Source organism: Sturnira hondurensis, unplaced genomic scaffold (assembly GCF_014824575.4).
Source record: "Sturnira hondurensis isolate 20B ecotype Veracruz unplaced genomic scaffold, ASM1482457v3 Scaffold0003090, whole genome shotgun sequence".
Classification (NCBI taxonomy): domain Eukaryota; kingdom Metazoa; phylum Chordata; class Mammalia; order Chiroptera; family Phyllostomidae; genus Sturnira; species Sturnira hondurensis.
Window position 1 is genome coordinate 2,725,128 of NW_028075721.1, and position 22,746 is coordinate 2,747,873.

Sequence of the window (22,746 nt, forward strand, 5' to 3'; positions counted from 1 at the left end):
CACTCAAACACTGATGAGCACACAGGGCTTGTTTCCCCCCAGCACTCTGAGGGTTGCCAAAGCAGGACGCGGTTCATCCTTGGAGTGCATTTCAAAAGCTGTACAGTACAACAGACAGGAATTTTTCCCTAGAAAACGGTACACCACAAAGGTGACAGAACTTCTTGTAAACAAGGTCCCTACCCAAGTGGAGCCAGAGGCCCCAGGTGCTACCGAACCTTTGCCGGATTCCTTTCAGTTCTGCACCGGAAAAAAAATACTATTTCTACACAAAATAAAATTCACAATTCCCTTTCTTGCCAACCCCCCTTCTTAAGAAATGAATTAGTGAATTGTTTTAGCCCTTCGTTATAGGAATTAAAGGGTGGGGGAGAGGACAGGTTGGGGAGAGGATGGGTGGGGGGTTGTTTAAGGATCGGGGGTGGGGAGGCAGAGTGGAGTTGAGGACTCTGCTCCCTGCCACTGGTGTGTGCACCGAGCTGGCAGGGCTGCTCCTCAGACACTGTCGGCCGCCCCCCAGTTACCTGCACAGTCCCCGATGGGACCCATTGGGCTACATGGGCCAGGCTCAGAGCCTCCCTGCAGCCAGGTAACCCCGCACTTCTGTGGTGCCCCTGGCTCAGGGCCAGGTGCAGCCACCCGTCCTCTGTGCACACACCCTGAGGGTCAGGCCGAAACCTGTCAGTTCAATGTCCAGCGAGGAGCTGCCACCCAGGAGGACAGTACCAGCTTCTGGGGCCTGGCTGCAGCCCATTCAAGCTCAGGCCATCATGGTGGGTACATAGTGGGGGGCCACTCCTATGCCTCGGAGCCCTTATTTTCTTTGCCTCGGAGCCCTTATTTTCTTTGCCTCAGAGCCCTTATTTTCTTTGAAGACCCCCCAGTCCTGAGTGGTGGCTGGACTGCCATGGGGACAGCCGTAGCCAACCACCACCACTGTGCGCCCACCGGGAGCCCCGTTCATCGCCTGTGGCGTAGAGCGGGGGCTCCGGAGAGAACTCCACTAGCACCACCAGACTGAGGGCACTGTGTTAGGGCAGGGTGGGCTGTGAGGGCTTCCAGGTTGTGCCTGAGCCCCCCTGGCCCGTGCCCCTCACCCTGTAAGTGGCAGGGTGGTGATGTGTTTCTTCTGTCCTGTACTTGACAGGTTCAGCACGTAGCTGAGCCTCACTGAGGCCTATCCCACCAACCGGGGGGGTGGAGACACGTTGCTTTTGAAAAACTGGGGGCAGGCAGCTGACCCGGGGTGGTCAAGCCATTTCTGGAAACAGAATCAGAGTTTGAGCACAGCCTGCCAGATGAGAGCAGGAGCAAACAGGCCTGGGGAGAGGGGGAGCAAGCCTGAATTCCTTCTCCACCTCTTCTCCCAGCACTGTCTACAAGTCGTAACCCACAGCCTGGGGAGGAGATGGAAGGTAGGCAGAGCTTCATTTTCAATGAAACCTCACAGATGGATTTGTATAGATGTGTGCATGGGGGGATCTGCGTGCGCACATGTCTGCACACCTGGGGCATGTCTGGATGTGTATGTACACATGGGTGTGTCAGTTTCTGTGTCTGTGCGACTTGTGTGTACATGTGTGCCTGTGGGAGTGCAGTGTGTGCATGAGTAGTGTGTGTGTACGTGTGTGTGTGTGTGTGCGTGCACATGCTCCCCTGTGTGCCTGAAAGGTCTTGCTCAGCCCTCAGGGACTGGCAGGACGTGGCCTGTTGGCGTTCACACAACCCTCTCGGGTGAACCTGGGGGGCTCCTTGGCCCTGGCTCCGGGCCTGGCAGTGGCAGCAGGCCCGACGGAGGGTAGATCTCACACACAGCCTCGTAACTGGGCGGGGCATCCATGGAGATGGTGCGGGGGCCACTCTGCCCCTGCTGGTAGCCACCGAGGTTGGTGTCGGTCAGCGAGTAGGGTGGAGGCGCGTCCGTGGGGAGGTACATCTGAGTGGCTCCTGGGCCCATACACTCTTCATAACTACAAGAGAAGGGGGTCCCTCAGGCCTGTGGAACCCGGCCTTGCAGGCAGTGTGGAGCCTCTCCCCAAGAGCTGAGAGCCTGTCTGTGGTGACAAGCTGCCCTGGCACTGGACCCCCAGCCAGGCCTCTGTCACGATGGCTCCAGTGAAACCCACCTGCTCCCCAGGGACGGGCACCACAGAGCCATTGAGACCTGGATTTGGGTCCTGACTCAGCTGCAGTGTTTCGTGTGAAGTTGGGTCGCCAAACACCGGGTCTCTGAATGCTCAGAATGGCAGTAGCTGCTGTGGGCGGAGCACCTCTCAGGCTGGGCAGAGTGCGGGTCGTGCTGGTAGGAGCGACCTCAGGCTGCCAGGCACCGCCTGGTCTCAAGTCGCTCCAAAGTGGCCCTTCTAGGTGTAGGAGGGAGTCCCTGTGGCCCCTCTGAACCCACTGGTGCAGGGCTAAGGAGCATCCTGTAGCCTGGGGGTGGGGGGGCAACTGCTCTGCCCCTCCCACTACCTCTGGGGGTGGAGGGAAAAGGCAACCAGCTGATGTGGAGGACCTGGGTGGTTGCTGGGCCGGAGGGTCTCCTGGTAGGAAAGTGACGGGGCCCTGACCCCTCCCTCTTCTCTCTTGGGGTCCTGACTGGTGGGCGGTCTGCCGAGGGTGGCTGGCTGGAGAGGACCCAGGGGCCCTCCAGAGAAGAGCCCTCCAATGGGACATGGCCACCCGATGGCCCTGAGTGCAGTTTGGACACAGTGACCCTGCCCCAGTGGATGTGACTTGGGCTTTGGGGGCATGTACTAAGGAGCCGGGCGGACACTCCGCCCCACCCCTTCTCCCCAGCCTGAAGGAACTGAGCTTTTTTCTGTCTTTTTTGAGCGTCTCGTGGGACATCCGCTGGGTCAAGCCCTGCCTCTCAGGGCTCTTCTTCTTCAGGAGGGGTGAGGAGGTGGTCACACCCTCTGAGCAGATGTTTTCTGCATTTATGCCATTTGGAAAGATGTTGCTATTTCCCACGGTGGGGGGGAGGACATTTGTGCCCAGGGCCCACCCTCTCACACCCGTCTCCCCCATGAGGCCTCCTTACCAGGGGGGAGAATCTGTGTACAGCTCCCGGAGCACCATGGCGGTGGCCTCCTCGCCGGGGCTCAGGTCCGTGGGTGGGGGCCAGTCCCCCCCAAGGCTGCAGGCGTCACGCGCCCCGTGGCTCCCGGACGAGGACTCCTCTGAGTCTGCAGGGGACAGACATTCAGCCTGGGCCTCAGGCTGGGGCTGGGAAGAGTCCTCACATGTTTACCCGAGGCCCAGAGACGATGTCCTCTCCGACTCACCATCTCACTCCTCACCAAGCACAGGTTCCCCTCACTGGCAGCCCCAGAGTGCAAGCACCAACACTAAGGTGGGCGTGGGGCCCCAGAGAGGGAGCAGAGCTGCCCTGCCCTGGTGAAGCTCCCAGGGTGCTGGGAGTCTGCCTGGTGGCATCACTACTGAGCAGTGTGTCATGAGCTTTGACAGACATAGTACTGAGGTGGTGGGAGGTCAGGGAGGACTTCCTGGAGGAGGAGCTCCCAGAGCTGAGTCTTGTCTAGGACTTAGCCAGGGGAAGAGGTAAGCAGGAAACAATAGGGTGAGGGCATCCAGGGCCACTAGGCTCTGGTACAGGGGTCTGGCCCCTGCCTGTGTTGCCAGGGGAGGACCCCCCCCCACCCGCCGCTGCTGGCCAAACCTCACCCACACTGCTGTGCACCTTTCTCCTTGGACTGCTTTTCTCGGCTCTCCCAGAGGCTGGGCACCTTGGGGAAACTGAGGCTGCTCTGAGGGGCTCACTTGGCTCAGACCCCAATCCTGAGATAACCTAACTCAGTACCAAGCATCCAGCCAGGCAGAGCTCCTGAGGACCAGCTGGAAAGGAACCCCCTGCCTTCCCCACTTGGTCTCCCCGATTTTTTTTATCCCCTCTCCTTCCCTGACTTCTGTGTCAGGGTGAACCCAAGTGATCCAGGCCCCTGGAAGTTCTCTGTCCACCTCATGGAAGGTGAACTTTCCCCAACCCCTCCGTTACCAATATTAAATCCCTCGGTTTCTAACCCAAATCCAAGGTGAACATCCCTTGACAGGCCCAGGAGACAGGGAAGAGGACTTTGCTTCTGTGAGTGCTTCCAGGGCTCTCGCCTCGGGATCTTATGAGAGAGGCACTGTGACTGCCACTTCCATCAGAGGTGGAAAAGGACAGGGAAGTCACTTGTTATAAACCCCCAGCAAGTGAGACTAGACAGGGTCAGCCACCAGGTCTGTCTCCTAATGCTCAAGTTCTTTCCATCTTCTGGAAACATAGTTTCTTTCATTCATCCATTCATCCATTCATTCATTCATTCATTCACACTTGAGCATTTCTCAGCCTTACTCTCTGTGCTGGCCAGACTGCGGAAGGGCCCTGTGGGCAAGCAGACAGGGCCCCCTTTGTATTGAGGGCATGGGCGCCGCGGACAGGGTTGAGCAGAGGACGGAAGTGGTCTCAGCTCTGTCACTTTGGTTGCCTGTGGAGAATAATACCTTGGAGGTACCTGGCTGGCAGCTGGCAGGTGGGGTCGCCAGCCTTGGTCAGGTGGCCTGGGAGTGGGCTTTCTCAGGAGAAAGATAATGAAAATTGTTAATGTTTATTGAGTACTTGCTCGTTTGCCAGTACTGTCTAATTTAGTCCTCACAGTAACTTCTGGGGGTGGGTCCTGTGTATACAGTTTATAGAGGGCTCACTTTAAGCACACAGAGGGTAAGCAACTTCCCAGTATGCGTGGAAGGGGAAGTCCATCTTGGACACTGGCTGTGGGGTGGCTTTAGGACCTCAGGGGAAGCTGTCTCGGGGACAGCCAGGCTCAGGAGCTGGAGCTGAGGTGGGGCTGCCGCAGGGGTGACGGGGGTGCCTGAAGCTGCCTGTGGGCACACAGAGGGGACCTGGGGCTGTGAGTCTGGCTCTGAGGGACCTTGATTCTCTTCTCCTCGGACAGTAGGGACCCACCCAAAGGTCAGAGTGGTAGGAAAAAGACCAGGAGAACTGGCCCCTGGAGCCAGGGGAAGGGTGTGTTTGAGGACACCAGGGTCCCCAGTGCCAGCAGGCCAGCGCTTGCCGGTGCCCTGCCATGGCGGTGCTCTCCCCACAGCTGCGTGCTGTATTTTTCCTTTCTTCCCCGGCGTCTTTGCAAGGTTCCCAGCAGCCCCACTCCCTGTGCAGCCCCAGAAGACTGGAGGAGGGTGTGAGGGGCATCAGCACCCCCGGGCTCCCCATGGTGGCCCCAGGGAAGTGCCAGAGTTGAGCCGAGAAGAGAAATGGCTAGGAAGGTGGGAATCCCACAGAGGGGTCCCTGTGGAAACGGGGGTGAGGGGCTGCTAAGAGTCAGCATGGAGAAGCAAAGGCCTGACCCCAGGCTTGGCCTGGCTGTGACCTCCTGCCCCTCTATCTGTTCTGGAGGTCAGGGGCGAGGGCCTCGCTCATGAGGCAATGGCCCCGGGGCCCCATCATAGACTCAGGAGGGACCGGCCTACCCCAGGTCCATCTCTCTCCTGAAGGCCAATGTTGACCTCTCAAACTTCAGCTAGGAACTACTGCAGACCCCTTGCCCAGGCTCAGGCTTGGGGGCTTCCAGGCTGTTCAACAGGTTGCTTTAGTTCTCCCGACTTTAAAACGGGCTGACAGGGTTCTCTCTATGAGGACGGAACAAGGCGGTTCCTTTCCTTGTCCAAAGAACACTCTCTGGGCTGCATCCTGCTGGTCGGCGGGGCCCCGCTGGAGGGGAGCTCTGTGAGGCCCGGCTGGCACTGCACAACACAGTCACCCCATGCCAGGGGCGTTGAGGGAGGTGGAGGTGTGATGCCAGGACAGGACAGGGTGAGGGGAGTCCGCACAACCTGGGAGGGTTTGAAAGAAGATTCCAAAAGGAGATGGCATTTGAGCTGGGCCTGGAAGAACAAGGGGGCTTTCGTCTGTTGGGGAAGCCTGGGGAATGGCATCCCGGTCATAGGGAAGGGGCATGAAGGAGTCGCTCCTTCTGTCCTGCAGGGGGAAGACCCCGGGGCCCTGCCTAGGCTCTGCAGCCTGCAAAGCCCTTACTCTTCAGTGTGAATGGCGCCCCCTCGGGTTAGGCGACTACACAGACCTGCTTTTCTTTTCCCTGTCTCAGGCAGAAGCCCCCTCAGGCCTCAGGGCAGACCTTTCCCTGCCATGGAAGGGTGTCTGAGCTTTTGTGTAACTGGCCCCTTCCAAGAATGAAACAGCCAGGCGGCTGCATTCTGTAAAAAGTTGGGGCATACTGAGCAGATGGACACTTCCGGGAGTGGTCAGCCCAAGAGTTAGCCACCAACACTGTTGTAAGGGTGCTTCCTGTAACTGGGAAAGTCTCAGGCCGGTTCTACTTGCACTTTGCAGGCTCTCTGGAGATAGATTCATCCACCCCTCATTCATTCCATCCACTTACTCGCTTACTGCCTCCAACACCCACCTGTCCATTCCCCTGTTCCCTACCTGCCCATCTTTCCACCTGTCCACCCACCCCTTCCATTTATCCATCCACTGACACATCCCACCCACACATCTACCCCCGTGCAATCTCCCCTCCACCTCTCCATTCACCTGTCCTTCCATCCGCCCATTTAGCTATCCATCCTCGTCCCACCCACTCATCCCTCTCTCCATCCATTTGCTAATCCACCCACTCACCCATCCCACCCTCTCCCCCATTCACTCCTCATCCCCCCGCCAAATTATCCCCCCATCCACCCCCACACCCTTCTCCACCCAGGCACCGTCTGGATGAGCTGTCCGCACAGCCTGGACCAACAGTGCCCGGGGCTAGCGAGCAGCCACCTGCCTTTCCTCTGACCTTCAGCCCCACCCTTGGCAGACAGCAGGGCCTCTTCTGACCACCTATGCCTGCAAGGACGCCTTCCCCGACCATCCTCCCCCTCCCATGGCAGAGCAGCCACCTCCTTGATGCCCCCAGGGTTGCAGTCACAGTTGGACAGGAACGTTGGCCCGGAGGTGGACAGCCACTCACCTTGGCTGTCCTCGAACTCTCGGTGGTGGGACTGCTGGGCCCCGCCCTGAGTGACCCGGCGGAGGCTGCCCACGATGATGGTGACGCAGGAGATGGCGATGACCATGCCTATAACTGCACTCGCCACCAGCACGGGAGACACAAGCACGCTGCTGTAGTCCGAGCTCTCCAGCAAGGTGTGGTGGGAGTGGCCGGTGTGGTTGTAGCCGTCTATCGGGAGCGAAGAGAGAGGACACTGAGGTTGCTTAACTGGGGTGCAGAGCCCACCATGCACCTTCCTTTGCTGTCCCTGCTGCATCATCCACCCCTGACTCAGTGGAGCCCACTCTGAGGTCAGGACCAGGGGCTCTCTCTTGCCTGCTCCTGCCAGGGAGCAGGGACACAACGCTCACCCCACTGCCTGAAGGAGCCTTTGGAAACAGGATCTGACCTCCCCTCTTCGCCTTCTCTCCTCTGGCCTGGGAGCTCAACTAACTCTTGGCTCAGAGAGGGCAATGGACTTGCCCATGGTCACACAGCAAGTAAGAAAACCCAAGACTCAATGTTAGACAAGGACTCCACTCCACCGAGACACAAAGTTAAAAGGTGAGCATAGCCTAGCAAGGTATTGGGAAGGGGTGGGGGATGCACAGGAAGACGAGGTATGAGGACCACCTTTGCTGGCCTCCAACAGTGGTCTTCTGCCTCAGGTGTGAAACCGACCCAGGGAACTCCAGGGAAATCAGGCAGGTCTGGGCTGCGGGCATCAGCTGACCCAGACATGCGGTGGTGGGGGGTTGGATCCGATCAGGGAAGGCTTCCCAGAGGAAGTGAGGCTGGGCGCCATTCTGGGCAGAGGAGGATGGAGACAAAGTCACAGAGGTGGGAGGGGACTTCTAGGAAGGGGTGTGGAGTGGCGGGAACCTGGGGAGATGCAAGATCCTCTTCTAGGACGAACAGCTGGGTGTTTGACAGTCCTAGAGAAGGAAGCTCCTGTGATCCCGCAGGACATACTGGTGGGGTGCTCCGGTCTGGGGTGGGGATTAGAGGCAGCTGAGGGCCCCCATTGCCTTGCTCAGGGATGGCCAGCCCCTTGGTAGTGAGCGCCTTGGAATGACACTGAATTCTCTGTGCTTCAGCTGGGCGGGGGTGAGGTTTCCCCTTTTGCAGATGTGTAGACTGAGGTTTGCTGGTAAATGACCAGCCCCCAGTCACCCAGTTACTCCGGGGCTGAGTCAGGCCAGAACTCGGGCCCAAGCCTCAGAGTCCAGTGCTCAGTCACTGCCCTCAGAGTCCTTCCTGTGGCTGCTCACCCCATCTGACCATAGGGAGCCAGCGCCAGACACTCAGTGAGCCACAGAATCGGGGGCAGGCACTCCTGGGCCGTTCTGAAAGGGGTCCCCCTGTCTGCCCTCCAAGAGCCCGTGTGCACATCCCTGTTGCATGTGATTACGCGTGGTTTCCAGGGCCTCTGTGTGATTGCTTTCTGCACCTCAAACTCCACACTGGCCGAGGCACACCAAGGGTCCCCAAGCCCTCTACTGAGTGAGTGGCTCCAGACTTGAGGTCAGGTGGAGAAATGGCAAGGAATGAGGTTTCTGTCTTGGGTGGTAATCAAGCAGAGTTTGGATGGTCACCTGCCTGGGTAGCTGGAGGAGGGCTTTTTTTCCCAGAAGAGGGCCTGGACTTCTGCTAATCAGAGGCTAGACAACCAGCTGTTACCATCTCTCCCTTTCCATCCCTTCCTATCACTCCCTCCAGAAGCCCACTGCACACTTGGACCATGGCAGGGACAGGTGGAAGAAGCATGAGCTTGGGCCTTATCCTGAGCTATGAGCACGCCCTGCCAGAAGTTCTGGCCCGTGCACGTGGCTCTTGCAGCATCCTGACTTTCCTAGGAGGGGTTGGCCTGCAGGTCCTGCTCTCTGGGCCGGTTTGTCCTAGCTCGGGGTCCTAGCCTTTGCTTGCTGAAGTTCATTGTAAGCTGCTGCCCTACAGGGGCATGTACTGGGGAGAGGAAGCTTCCCATGGCTTTGGCTGGGTACACATGCTTCCTGACTCTCTGCTGTGAGGATGCTGGGGTACATGGATTTCTGGGATTCTTTGCAAGCCAAACACAGACCAGTGTTTTCAGATCCCCTGCTACGTGCAGGCTCTGTGCTTAGAGCTTACTGCATCCTTCAATCCTGTGTTCCTACAATTCTCCCCATTTCATAGGTGAGGACACTGAGGTTCAAAGCTATTAAATGCCAAGCTAGTACACGGCTAAGCAGGCTCTCTCTGGGCATGGTCTCTCCATTAAATTCCAAGGAGCTGGGAAAGAAAGTCTCTAATGTAAAATAATAACAGTGCAAAAAGGGGGAAGAGGGAATAGAGTCATAGCTGAGTAATGGGAGTAATTTTTCACAGGAGCTAACTTAGTGTAAGTATGAAGTAGATTGCAATACACTTATATGTATATACTAGGCCCTAGAGCAATAACTAAGGAAATACATACAGTAAAAAAATCATTAAAAGAATTAAAATATTACAGTAGAAAATATTTACTTGGAGCAAAAAGGAAATGTAGAGGAACAAAAAAGATAAGAGACACACAGAATACAAAAAGTAAAATGGCAAATGTAAATCCTAATATATCGATAATAACATTAAATATGAATTGAAGATAATCCACTCAAAAGGCAGAGATTGCTAAACTGGATAAAAAACATGACCAACTGTACACTATCTATAGGAGCCTTATACGTGGGAACCAAAGACACAAAAATAGTTTGAAAATAAAAGGATGGAAGAAGATATACCATGCAAATAGCAACCATAAGAAAACTGGAATGGCTATGCTACTATTAGAAAAGAAGAACTTTAAAACAGAAGTGTCATTAGAGATAAGAGGGACATTTTATAACGATAAAAGGGTCGATCTATGAGCAAGTTATAACAATTATAAACTTATATGCACCTAATAACAGTGTCCCCAAAATACATAAAGTTCAGGCTGACAAGTTGAAGAGAGAAATAGAAAATACAACAATAATAGTTGGAGACTTTACTACCCCATTTTCAATGAGGTATAAAATTGGTTCCTTCTCTGCTTTTTGACAGGTTGTAACTGCTTGAGTTTTTAAGTGCTGGCTTCTCATTTTTGTTTATTTGGCTGTCAGCTAAAGTTTTCCATTTTCCTTCAAGACCCATAGATGACAGGTGGTGAAGTGAGGCTCTGCTCCCCCTTTCTCCCTGGCAACAGGGATCAGTTTAAATTGTCCAGCCTGACCTCAGCTTAGGAGATACCCCGCCCTTGGCTGGTGAATGTGCAGCGTGCCTGCATCACTTCCTAAGACTAAGCCAATGGCAGGCATTGCGAATTGACAATGGTTTCCTTTCCTGTTTGGCCCCGGAGGCAGCTTCAGCATTCTTTTCAACACAGCACTCCACATGGTGATTGTACTGGTCATGAAATGGAGCTTTGGGCCACCACTTGTCTGATGTGACCACAGTCCTCCATGCCACCTCTGAGCCAATGGTCAGGGCTTTGGTTTCGACTAGATGTGAGCCAGTTCCTACTCTGTCAGTGGTCACTGTATTCTTTCTAATAAGTCACAGACCAGCGGGCTAACAGACCAATGTCACCTGCTTCCTCTTTGCCATGTGGCCTCTCACCTGGGAAGACAAGAGCAGGGCTTGGGAGTGTCAGGGACATCAGTCCTCCTAGGGGAGGGTCCGAGTATATGGGGTCCACACTGCTGTGGGGCTCTGGACTGTCCCGTGTAATGGGTCATCAATGGCTTGGGACACACACTGATCACCCCATGATCCAAGGCGGAAGTGCTACCAGAGAGCCAGCCGTGGCAAGGCTTCAGGTGCCCGGAATGAAAATCAAGGGTTGGATGTGTGTACGTGTACTCGCCCTGTGTGTACTTGCATCAGCACACAGAACCTGATGCAAGGGGCCAGCCCCCTGGGGTCATCCTGAAGATGCCCTTCCCTGCGTCTGCCTCAACAGCTCACCAGTGCCTCCTCGCCTTCTGGGCTGATTATCAGCCAGGTGTGGAGGCAGTATCACCTGTGCCTGCCGGTGTCCAGCTGTGTGGCCGGTTGGGAAATTAATCTTCTCATCACCGTACCCAGCAGACGTAGGTGCTGCTTCAAATTATGAGGGAGACTCTCCCAATTTCCAAATTCAGGGCCTGTTTTGCCAACAAGGTAAATAGTGACAGCCCCTGTCCTCTGTCTCCCTGTCCCCCCGCACCAGCTGCAGCAAGGACAAGAGGAGGCAAGCCTTGCCTCTGTCCTTGGCGTTCTCTCCAGGCCCCTTCTCTGAAGGTGCCCATGATCAAGAGGAAACTGCACCTCAAAATACTAACTCTCCCCTTCGGTTCCACCCCTCTCCATACACCAGCACGAGGAGCTAACACTTCTCAACACCTGTTGCGTGTCCTGCACCATGCTTGGTACTTCTCACACACTGTGTTGTCTTATTTAATGCTCATGGTAGCCTGTATTGGAATCCCCAATTAACAGGTGGGGGCAATGAGCCTCAGAGAGGTTGAGTAACTTTCTTAAGGTCACAAAGCCCACAGAAAGCGATCGGATCCATAGGCTGCTGAAGACCTGTGCTCTTTAGTCAAGATGCTGTTCTGTGGCTACCAGGCACCGTGAGCTGGGAGCATGTGTATTTTTGGATGTTGCTAAAGTAAAATGCTCGGATCCCTAAAATGATGCTTTGCTTCTTCTAGGCCACTTTATATGTAGTCAGAACTGGCTGTGATCTACAGCTGACTTGAATAAAGGTATATCAACAGGTGCACATTGCCGATGAGACACCAAGATGCCAGGGAAGGGGAGTTCGTGTGACTGGGCAGGTACACAGGGAGGAGGCACTAACTATCCAGGGCTGGGGAGGGGGCAGGCAGGCCCCATACTGTGTGTCTCCTCCCACTGTGTCCATTCTAGGGGTCCTGGGATGGTGGGGAAGAGGCCCTCGGTGATTTCTCCAAAGAGGAACAATGATGATAATGGAGTTCTCACTGAACATCTGCACAGGCCAGTCAGACTCTAAGCCATGCACATGCACATCCATCTCACTTAATCCTCACAGCAACCTGAGAGGTAGTTTTCGGCTCTCCCCCATTGTACAGATGGGGAAGCTGAGGCACAGAGCTGAAGTGATGAGCCAGAATATAGATCCAGCTCACTCTATGCAATTCCTGAGCCTGCCCTCCTTAACTCCTGTGGTTCCATGCGGACTGAGAGCCCTATAGGGCAGGGCCCGTGTCTTTTCTGTCTGTGTCCCTGTCTCCCCAGGGCCAGCAGAGAAAGGAAGCTCAGGAGCCATTTGAACTGCACAAGATTAAGTCAGCATCTCTGTGTGCCCAAGTGTGTCCTCAGGAGAGCGAATGAGCGGCTCTCAGTTCTCCCCCCTCACCCACTGGCCCTTTTTTCCATCCGCCCCTCACTTCCCACCCAGCCCAGCCACGGGATCCACAAATACTGGCAGACCGTGGGGATGGGGTGGATGCTTCCACCCAGGAGAGTGTAGCAGGTCTTAACTGAGGTGTCTAGGTCTGGAGCAGGCACCAGATCAATGGTAAGTCAGTGTGGAAAATTCCAGCATAGGAGAAGCTTGGACTCCTGACGAAGGCTCTGCTTAGGGGAGTGGTGGGGGCTGAAGGGAAGACTGGCAGGGGCTGTGTTTTGAGGGGCTGGCAGGCACCAGACCATGAGGGGTCTTCAAGGTCAGATCAAGAGACTGTCCTTGCTGCCCTGGCTGGGCGGCTCAGCTGGTTGGAGCGTTGTCCCATACACCAGCAAGGTTGCGGTTTCCACCCACCAGTGGGGTGTGTGCGGGAAGCAACCAGTCGATGATTCTCTCTCTTCTCTCTTCCTTGTCAATAAATATATCTTCAGGTAAGGATTTTAAAAAAAAGAGAGGGGCTTGTCCTGGCTGGGTAGCTCAGTTGGTCAGAGAATCGTCCTGATATGCCAGGGTTTTGGGTCCAATCCCCAGTCAGCGCACATGCAGGAAGCAACCAGTGAGTGCATGGATGGGCGGAACAGCAAATTTCTCTCTCTCTCATCAATAAATTAAAAGAGAGACAGAGACCGTTCTTATTCCAAGGGCAAAGAGGAGACTGGGAGGGATGTGGTCAGAGTATTTTAGGACAGCTCTCTGGCTACAGAATGAGGGCCAGGGTGGAGGCAGACGAGTGAGGAAGATTTTTCAAGGGTCTCCAACCTAGTTTTGTAGCAGATCAGGGATTTGAACCCAAGCAGGATGGGGTTGAGGGTGGAGCTAGGAGAACTGGTTTCTGGTTCTGGGTCTAGCACTCCCTCCTCACTGAGTGACTTTGGGCTTGTCCCCTGCCCTTTCTGAACTCTAACTATGTGTCTGAAGAGATACTTGAGTCATTCTCCCTACAGGGTAGATGAACAGGTTTAAGTGGAGTGGGGGGGAGGGGGTGGGAGCCTGGAGAGCCTTCAGGGTGTGAGTGGAGGCACTGAGATACAGGTCTGTGCGGGGCGGGGGTGGGGGAAGGGGTCAGGGCTGCTTTCAGTCTAGGAAACCTGGGGAGCATGTGGGACAGGGGGACTGAGGCAGACCATCATCACCAAGTCCTTGCTGAGTGCAGCGTGCAGGCAGCTCCACAACCACTCCGTGCACGAGGGAAGGGCTGTCTGCAGCCTGAAGCTACCCGAGAGCACTCACAGAGGGAGCGAAACCTCCACTCCTGTCTGCTCCTTACAAGACGCTGGCTAGAGGGAGAAAGGGGCCAAGGACTCAGATCTGACCCATGGCTCCTGTCACAAAAAGTTCTGAAGACCTTTGTCACTTTCCTGGCAAATCTGGTATCAGCAGTGCACTTCTTCTGCTGTGGAAACCTCCAGGATGTGGCCGTGAAGTCACTGGAGGGAATATGGGGGATAAGACTCAGCACCGTCTTTCTCTGCTCACCCCTGGCCAGTCCCAGCCTCCCAGAAGGGGTGTGGAGAGGGGCTGAGGCAGGGGGCGTGGTAGGGCGCGCTCCCTTGCTTGGGCACTTGAGTCTCCTTGCCTGCTCTTTTGGGTGACCTCTCAGCACACCTGCTGATATCTGTCCTCTGACCACAGGGAGACTTGATGAAGAGAGATCAGAGTGCTGGGGGCTGGGACCTCTACCAGAGGGGGCTGGGTCTTGGAGGACAAATCAGCAGGACAAGATGACGGGGAGGAAGAAGTTCCATGGGCAGGAGCACAGAGGGTTGAGGTCCCAACAGAGTCCAGGAGAAAGGGGGAGGTGTTCCTGGGGTGAGGCTCTGGGACGTCACTTAGATGGCTGCCGAACATTGGGATTGGGGGGGTGAGGAAAAGGCTCCTTGGGGTTCAGGATTCTTCTTAGAGTGGGGATGCATCTCTGTAAGGGGTCAGCTAATGTCATGTCAGGGTTGGCTGATACCTTGTACTTGGCCATTACTTGTGGCATTGTGAGTGTGGCAGATTATAGTGGAAAGGATGATTGGAATGTGAAGTCGTCCACCTGTTAATCAATTACGTGCATTCTCCGTACGTTCATTCATGTAACCAATCATCTACCCTCCCAGGTATTTATCTAACTAGGCATCAATTGAGGATCCACTCATCATTCGTCTGCCCTTCCCTTCCCTTCCCTTCCCTTCCCTTCCCTTCCCTTCCCTTCCCTTCCCTTCATCCATCCATCCATCCATCCATGTATCCAACAATCCACCCATCCACTCACTAATACTAACTAACTGGTTATTCCACACCTGCACATAGTCCTAGACACTGGGAACCTGGTTATGAATCAGACCGAAATGAACCTCTCAAACTGTAGAAGGCAAGAGGTACCACCCAGGCGCCCCGGCACTGAGAGGGAAAGCCTTCGTAAAACGTGAAGCTCCCTTTTCTCGCTTCATGGACAGTGGCTCTGCTTTCATCTGTTTTACATATCAGAGTTAACAGGAGAGCGCTTCACTCCCAAACAGAAGCCTTGCAGCCATTGCTTTAAAATATAACTGGGAAAATGTAAGTGAGCACTCCCAGGCCCTTCCTGATTCTATAAATGGACAATGAAAAGTGATTTATTCCACCACTGAGATACATTCTGCTACCCAAATAAACCCACCCAAATTAACTCACATGGACCCTGCATATCCAAATTTCATGCTCATCCTGTTATCATTTGCTAAGCTTTTATCTCTGGTTTGATGAACAATTTATTAGCTAGAAAAGTCACTGAAACAGGGTCACCAGCCCCTTTTCCCTCCTTCTGCAGAGGAAGTGGTGAACTGGCTGACATTATAGAATGAAGCCACGGCAGAATTAGACTGTCCACTTGAACCCACACCAGACTCTCATTTTCTTGCTAGAATCGTCACTACCCCTGACCTCCTCATTTTCTCTTCTCTTCCATTATCACCTAGAGTTGGCTTTTAAGCTATTTTCTACTCAGAACACAGATTTTTTACAGCACCAGCAGAGTCACCGTGCATGCTCGGAGAGTAAGAAATAGCGGAATTGTGTTGAGAAGCAGATAGTGAGGGGCTGGGTCTGCCCGCCCATCACGCTCCCACATCTCAGCTGGCTTTATGAGACGCAAAATGATGGCTTAGCAAAACGAGCATTTACAACAGGAACTTTCCAGTCTGTGCGTGAATAAAGGAAATGTTGAATTCATGAATGCTGAAAGTTATCACAAACTGGACCAGCCTAGAGCTATATGTTCTTGGGCCGCCGTGGCTGAGCCCCCTCCCCGAGTACTCTCTTCCTCCAGTTTTGTATTGGCTTTTACTTTCATGGGTTCTGATTCTGGAACATTAAAGGCAAAGAGATTTTGTCTCCCCCTCCAAAGAGGTTCCCTCAGCTCCAAGAATTATTAAGCATGTATGAGAAACCAGCACCAAAGCAGCAGTGTATTAAAAATAATATAGTATAAGGAGAGAGGGCTTATTTTAGGAATGCAAGGATGGTTTAAAGAGCAGAAAAGCTATTAATATAATACGTCACTTTACTAGGCAAGATGAGAAAACTAGTAGACTAGGCAAAGGTAAACACAGGAGTCCCCCTCTTTTCTGCAGTTTAGTCATAAGATATTAAATGTAAAATTCCAAAAATAAGCAAGTATAAGTTTTAAATTGTATGCCGCACTGGACAGGGAAATCCCATCCTGCTTTGTTCTACCCAGGATGTGAGTCTCCCCTTCGTCCAGTGTCTCTGGACTGTGTGTGGCCCCTGCTCCTGAGTCACTTGGTGGCTGTCTGGGTGGTCAGATCGGCTGCCACAGTACGGCCCTGCTTGTGCTCAACTGTCCGCATTTTACTTAATAATGGCCCCCAAGCACAAGTGCAATGGTGCCGGCAATTCAAATATGTTAAAGAGTGGCCATAAGAGGTTTGGGTGTACGGGAAAAATACGGTATAAATAGGGTTTGGTACTGTCTGTGGTTTCGGGCGTCCGGTGGAGCCCTCCGGATGTCTCCCGCAGAGAAGGGAGAGCGGCTGAATTTCCTGGCCGTGGTAAATCCTGACGATCTCAACTGACTGTCACTATCCCGCCAAACCCCGCAGCTTTAGAACAGTTTCTCAGCCTGCAGTTCACGGACCATGGATTCCTAAAAACATGATGGGGTGTTGGGGGTCAAACCCTTTATCTCCTCAACCCCCAAGATTACTTTGAAGCCCTGAGTTGTCTTGGAACCCAAACCAGCCCCAGCCTTGGGCCTTTTATTCATCTCCATCTCCATCTTCACTCCACCTGAGAAGGTGAGTGGCCCCAGGGTCCTCTGGAGAGAAGGGTCATGCTTTGGCCACCTTTCTTCTGGGGAAAGCCCAGAGCTCCTCCACTACAGCTGACCTGCGCTTTGTCCTAGGCTCTAGCTAAGTAAGACACAGAGAATCCTGGGTTCAAACCCTAGCCCTGCCTCTAGAAGGCAGCATCCTCTGAGTAATTCATTCTTTTGAGCCTCTATTGCTTCATCTGTAAAATGGGAAGAGCAGTCTCTGCTATGAACTAATCAAAGCACGCTGCCTAGAAGGCTGCCTGGCACACAGTAGGTACTCACTAGACAACAGGCAAACGTGCCAGTTGTAAAAGTGTCCCTTTCACATAGATCTAAATGTGAAAAGTAGATCAGAAGCTTCAAGAGAAAAATATTAGAACACATCTTCATGATCTTGGACTTCTTAAACAGAATACAAGGATGCCAACCATAAAAACTGGTAAGTCATATCAAACATTAACTTATGTAAGAAATAAAGATGTTTGGTGGGAGTTTGAGCTTCAAGGTGGCAAAGGGGCCATGGAACTGCATAGGGACTGACCTGCAAACAGGGTCAAGGCCAAGTGGAAGGTTTTGAAAGAAGACTTCCTAATTTTTCACCATGTCCAACCTGCCCCAGGAGAATGCTTGCCCTGGAGGAGCTGGTTAATGGGCCCCCAGACACAAAAGGATCCTTCTTCACATCCTTATGGAATCAGCTATTTTTCACGATCAGCTGTTTCATGCTGATAGGTTCGTTCTTTATGGGACCCCCAAGAGAGCAGCTACCCCATCAATCACAGCAGTCCAATGTCAAACAGCATTCACGGCGTATAATATGCCTTGGGATGATACAGGCAAACTCATTCCGAAACCTAGGCCTCGTGTTCCACGAGGGGACCTAAAACAGCCTGTCTTCAAACTAGTGGGAAGTAAAATGCCCTGCAGGATTCCTGTTTAGTTTGAAAACGGGCAAGTCCAAGGAGCAGCTGACAGCAAGTGTGCGATACTCCCCGAGGCTGGCTTCTGATGCTGGCGCACATCACCAGCGCCTCTTACCTCGGCACCTCGGTTACCTGCGTTTCCGGCTTGTTATAGCCCTAGTACTTCCAATTCCGCCAAGATTTTCGCGGTGGAAGTGTAGTTCATGGTTACTGAATCAAACTCAGAAACAGGCCCTCCTTTGGTTTTTATCATATTTTTGCATTTGACTCCACGTCAGAGCCAATGTTGAACAAAGAGGAAAACGCTCGTGCACACCCGTCTCCTCTTGCATATTTCATCAGCTGGCCATCCCCGTGGCTCTCGCGCTGAGCCGAGGGAGTAGAGCTGGGCCCTTCGTTCCTGTGCGCTCAAAACATCCTGCCTCAGGAGAATGTTAAGCCTGCACAGAAACCGATCTTTAAACATCTGTTAAACCAACTACGGAAGTTCAGTTGGTTTAACTGAAGTTCAGCCACTACCGTGGTTATTCTATTAAGCACAATGTTTTTATTTAATGCTCAATATAATTTCTATTTTTAAAGAATTCAAAGAATACTCCAGAGGTTTTTGAATCTACGAATTCAGTTACTAATTGCATATTGTCTGGAAATCTGATAGTCACGTTGGTTTAAGTGATTGGCCGGTGTGCTAAATGGCACTGGGCTGATTGGTCACTCTCCCTCGCGAGGGCAACGAGGGGGCGGTGCCACAGCACTGCCGTTCCCCCATTGCTCAGGGAGTGTTGGTGACGTACTGTGCACGTGCACGTGTGGTAGCCAGGAGCCCTACCACAGGCCTCAGGCGAGTGAGGTCATTGTCGGATGACAATGTCGATATTTTAAGGAGTCAGAGGTAAGTTTCTAACTTGAGAAAAATAGGAGATGTTTTAAAACAAGTTTAAATTGTTGTATGAGCGATCCTTTCAATTTCATTGCACCTAAAACCTGAAATTTCGATAACAGACGAAAACTCTTTAACAAGACTGCCATCCAACGTAAAAGGTGCCCACCTTGGTTGTCATGGTTATAAAATTTTATTCTTTGACGCGCAGTAGTAAAATCCTTGTTCCTAAGAAGCCCAAGAGCGTAATCCATGATCTTATCTTCCGTACCATTTTCTGAAATTTTAAAGTTAAATATGCATAAAGTAAATAATTATACATAACAAATGATAAACATTTTATACATCAAAATAAGAATATCTGTGATCCCAAAGAAACGCAATCCACAGCCCTGGCTGGTGTGGCTCAGTGGATTGAGCGTGGGCCTGCGAACCAGAGTATCGTGGTTCGATTCCCAGTCAGGGCACATACCTGGGTTGCAGGCCAGTTCCCAGAGGGGGACACACAAGAGGCAATCACACATTAATATTTCTCTCCCTCTGTCCTTCCCTTCTCCTCTAAAGATAAATAAATAAAATCCTTTAAAAAAGGCAGTCCACAAAGAGGGAGGAAATTCTTGCAATAATATGTCCAACAAAGTTTAGAATATAGAAAGAACTGCACATCAACAATAATAAGAGGTAATAGAAAAATGGACAAAAGAATCAAAGAATCATTTCACAAAAAGCAGAATATCCAAGATGCTAAACTATATTTAATCACCAGAGAAATTCAAATGAAAGTCACAAAGTGATATCTTTACTCTGCACCAGAATGGCTGTAATGAAAAAATCCAGACAAGACCAAGTGTTGGCAGGATATAGAGCAAGTAGAGCTCTCAGGCTTGGCTAGCGGGGATATGAATTGGAACAGCCATTCTGGAAAACTGTTTAGTCTATCTATTAAAGCCAAACATATATATATCCCCTATACACCAGAAATTCTACTCCTAGATGGAATGCATTCTCCAGCAGAAATGCATCTCTCTGTTCACCAAAAGCCATGTACTAGAACTGTGCAGGCCAATGAGGTGGCCACTAGCCACATGTAGCTACTTAATTAAAAGAAAATTTAAGTCCTCCAGTTGCACTGGTCACATTTCAAGTGCTTGATAGCTACATGTGGCTAGTGCCCCTCATATTGGACAGTGAAGACATGGAACGTTTCCATTACCATAGAAAGTTCTCTTGGACCGCACTGTACTTGAACATTTACAGCAGCACTGTTCACTCACGGCCCCAAACTGAAGGCTGCTCAAATGTCCGTTCAAGTGTAACAGATAGTTATTTGTGGTATCCTCACACAGCGGAGTACTATATGGTGGTGGGAATAAATGATCTACAGTGACGTTCAGCAGTGGGTGGATCTCATAATTTAACGTGGAGCAAAGGAAGCGATGCGTTTAGTGTGTGAACACACTGATGACTTAGGCACCTTCTCTATGTGCGTTATACTCGGTGGTGTGTTTGTAAACCAGCTTTTGGGAAAAAAGGATGGGTGGATGGATGGATGGGTGGATGGAAGGAAGTGAGAAAGAGAAAGAAATCCTTGATTTGTAGTGTATGTCCATTTCCATGGTGTAAATACTCCCCTCGTGGTGGATTTCAAGCTGGCTATCAACGGTTTAACAATGGCTCAGGAAACTCCTGAATACTTAACTACTGACTCTTGTGAGCTGGTATTTCTACTGAACAAACAAAAGACAGCTCTCGAGACTCCCCAGAAAAGAAATTCCTCAGTTCTCATTTCAGTTGTTCAGAGAGTGTCCTGAGACCCAGAGCAGGGAGGACTGCAGTGGGCTGGGGGGAGGGCGTGCTGGTCTGACTGCCCGCTGCCCCCAGGGGAGGCTGAGGGGGACCGTTCTGCGTGGGTTAGCGGTTTTAGTTTCAAAGGAAGGCCGTCGCTGCTCTGCGTCTTCCCTGAAGACAGAGCAGTGGGCTCCACGTGGAAAGAGCACTCAGGTGCTGTCAGGCTGGGGCCCTCAGAGTTTCGGCCACGAACACACTATGTGACCTGGTCAGTCCCCAACCTGCGTCTCCGTCCCTGCATCTGTGGTGTGAGGCAGTCGGGGTAAAGCCCCAGGGTGAATTCCAGAGGTCAGCAGACGACCTCTTACATCCAGTCTACAAGGTGGGGAGAATCTGATTCCTCGAGTTGTCCCAGCACGTGCTGGTGATGAGGGCTGGCACAAGGCTGGCACCTGGCCAGCCCTGCTGAGATCCTGATGGATGCTCCCTCTCAGCACCAACCTGGGTCTGACAGGGAGGGAGAAGGAAGAGGTGGTCTACCCTCAGAACACTCTTGGGAGGGTCCTGCAGGGAAGACTGAGTGGGTTCTGTAGCTCCCACCATGGGACTGAGAACCAGAGGAGAAAGAGAAGAAAAAAATCCTTACTGAGCACCTATGTGCTCGCGAAACTCATAATGGAAACTGGGTCTCATTACCCCGTTTTCTAGGTGAACAGATGGAGGCCTGGGTGACTTAAATGCAAGTTCTCCAATGTTTTTTTTGAACTGGGTCTTCCAGCTCTTGCTGTTTTTACTTCATTAGGTTATATCCAACACCCACCCTTACCCCCACTCCTAGGGGACATGAGTGTCATCCAGTGGTCAAAGGGACTGGGGTCTGGGCAGAGGAAAGTTCTGGAATGACTCGAGCAAGGCCTGGAGGTCACCTACAGACATGGGGTACAGGTGGGGTCATGTGGGAGAAGGGAGCAGCCCCTGTATGCTGATGGTTTGGGGGCTCCTGAGGGACAGGGTATTTTAAATGCAGAAAGAAGCAAAGTGAGGGAAAGCTGGGAGGTGAAAACATGCCCAAGTTCCCAGAGGGGCCAGCATGGCCAGTGCCCTGGGTTTGGACCAGAGCCCTGCTTTGGAATCCTGTCTCCTCCTACACGAGGCATGGGACTTCTCTCTCGGAGCCTTTTTTTTTTTCCTATCTGGGAAGCACGCAGGCCCTGTGAGATTCTGTGGTGATATCACGAGGGACAATCAGCCTCTCCCAGTCACCTGGGCACTGCTCCAGGTGCAGGCAGGGCTGAGGTTCAGGGCAGCAAATCTAGGGTAGCTCTTGGCGGAGAAATGGCAATATCCTTACACATTCTCGTTTGCAGGGAAATCCTCCCTGTGTACCTGGCTTTGGGGTACCGTGGGGTACAACTCTGGGGGTCATGCTTTCCTTGGCAAGATTTCTAGGTAGAGAAACAACTTTGCCTGAGTGTCTAGACCCTTCCCTTTCCCACACCCCCTGGTTGTGGCAGAAGAGGCTGCTCAGTGGTCCCCGCGGTGACTGCGGTACGTTGGTCCAGAGGGTTTGTGGTGGGAGGTGGCAAGATGGAATCAGAGTTGAAGGTGAAACTGTTGGGATTCGCAGATTCGTTGGATTTGGGGTGGATAAGAAGATCAGTAAAAAGTGACAAAGGCTGGGGCCTGAGCTTGTGGAAGGAATGGGCTGCTGATTACTGAGGTCGAGAAGATGGTGGGCCAGCGTGGTGGGGGGCCGAGTCAAGATTTCCGGTTTGGACATGTCAGATCTCAGATACCCTGTAGACATCCAAGTGGCAGTATGAGGTGGACAGTTGGATGTGAGAGTCTGGGGTTCGGGAAGAAGAGTCTGGAGCTGGAGAAGCAAGTGTGAGGACCGTCAGTGTGTGGATGCTGCTCAGTGCCGTGGGGCTGGAAGAGGTCACCCTGGGAGCTCACTGCCAGGGGACAGTGAAAGGCGAAACCTTTGCCAGCGGGGAGCTCTGCAAAAGCGGGAGGTAGTGGGGGGAGTTCTGCTGCTGTTACTCTTACTACATTCAGTGCTCAAACTGAGGCGGATGCCCTCCTATCAGGGACTCTAATGTGGAATGATTGTGCATTTAAAATTAGGAATAGCCGTCAGAAGCAGAGCACTTGCTGCAGTCAGGCTCTGTGCTGGACCAGAGACCTCTGGGAAGGGGCAGCCAGGATGTCTGTGGGACAGTGACACCCTGCTGCTGCAGTGTGGACTCTCTACCCAAGGGGAGGGGCTGAGGGGTGCACTTGACTCCACCCTGGTCCTTTCGTCCCACTGGAGTTCAGCTGGCAAGACCTACCTACCCAGGCCCCACCATTTCCTAGATGTGTCGCCCAGACTAGTTTCCTCATGTCCTTGAGCCTCGTTT

General features: G+C 52.6%; 1 protein-coding gene across 1 annotated transcript; it reads right to left on the reverse strand.

Annotated features, from left to right (window-relative positions):
• Positions 1-1,717: 1,717 nt before the first annotated feature.
• On the reverse strand, positions 1,718-7,512 carry BEAN1 (brain expressed associated with NEDD4 1). Its single transcript, XM_037041365.1, has 4 exons — positions 7,509-7,512; positions 7,005-7,214; positions 3,044-3,188; positions 1,718-1,970 (listed from the first exon to the last, which is right to left on the reverse strand). The coding sequence occupies exons 1-4, from the start codon at positions 7,510-7,512 to the stop codon at positions 1,718-1,720; spliced, it is 612 nt and encodes a 203-aa protein (XP_036897260.1).
• Positions 7,513-22,746: the final 15,234 nt, after the last annotated feature.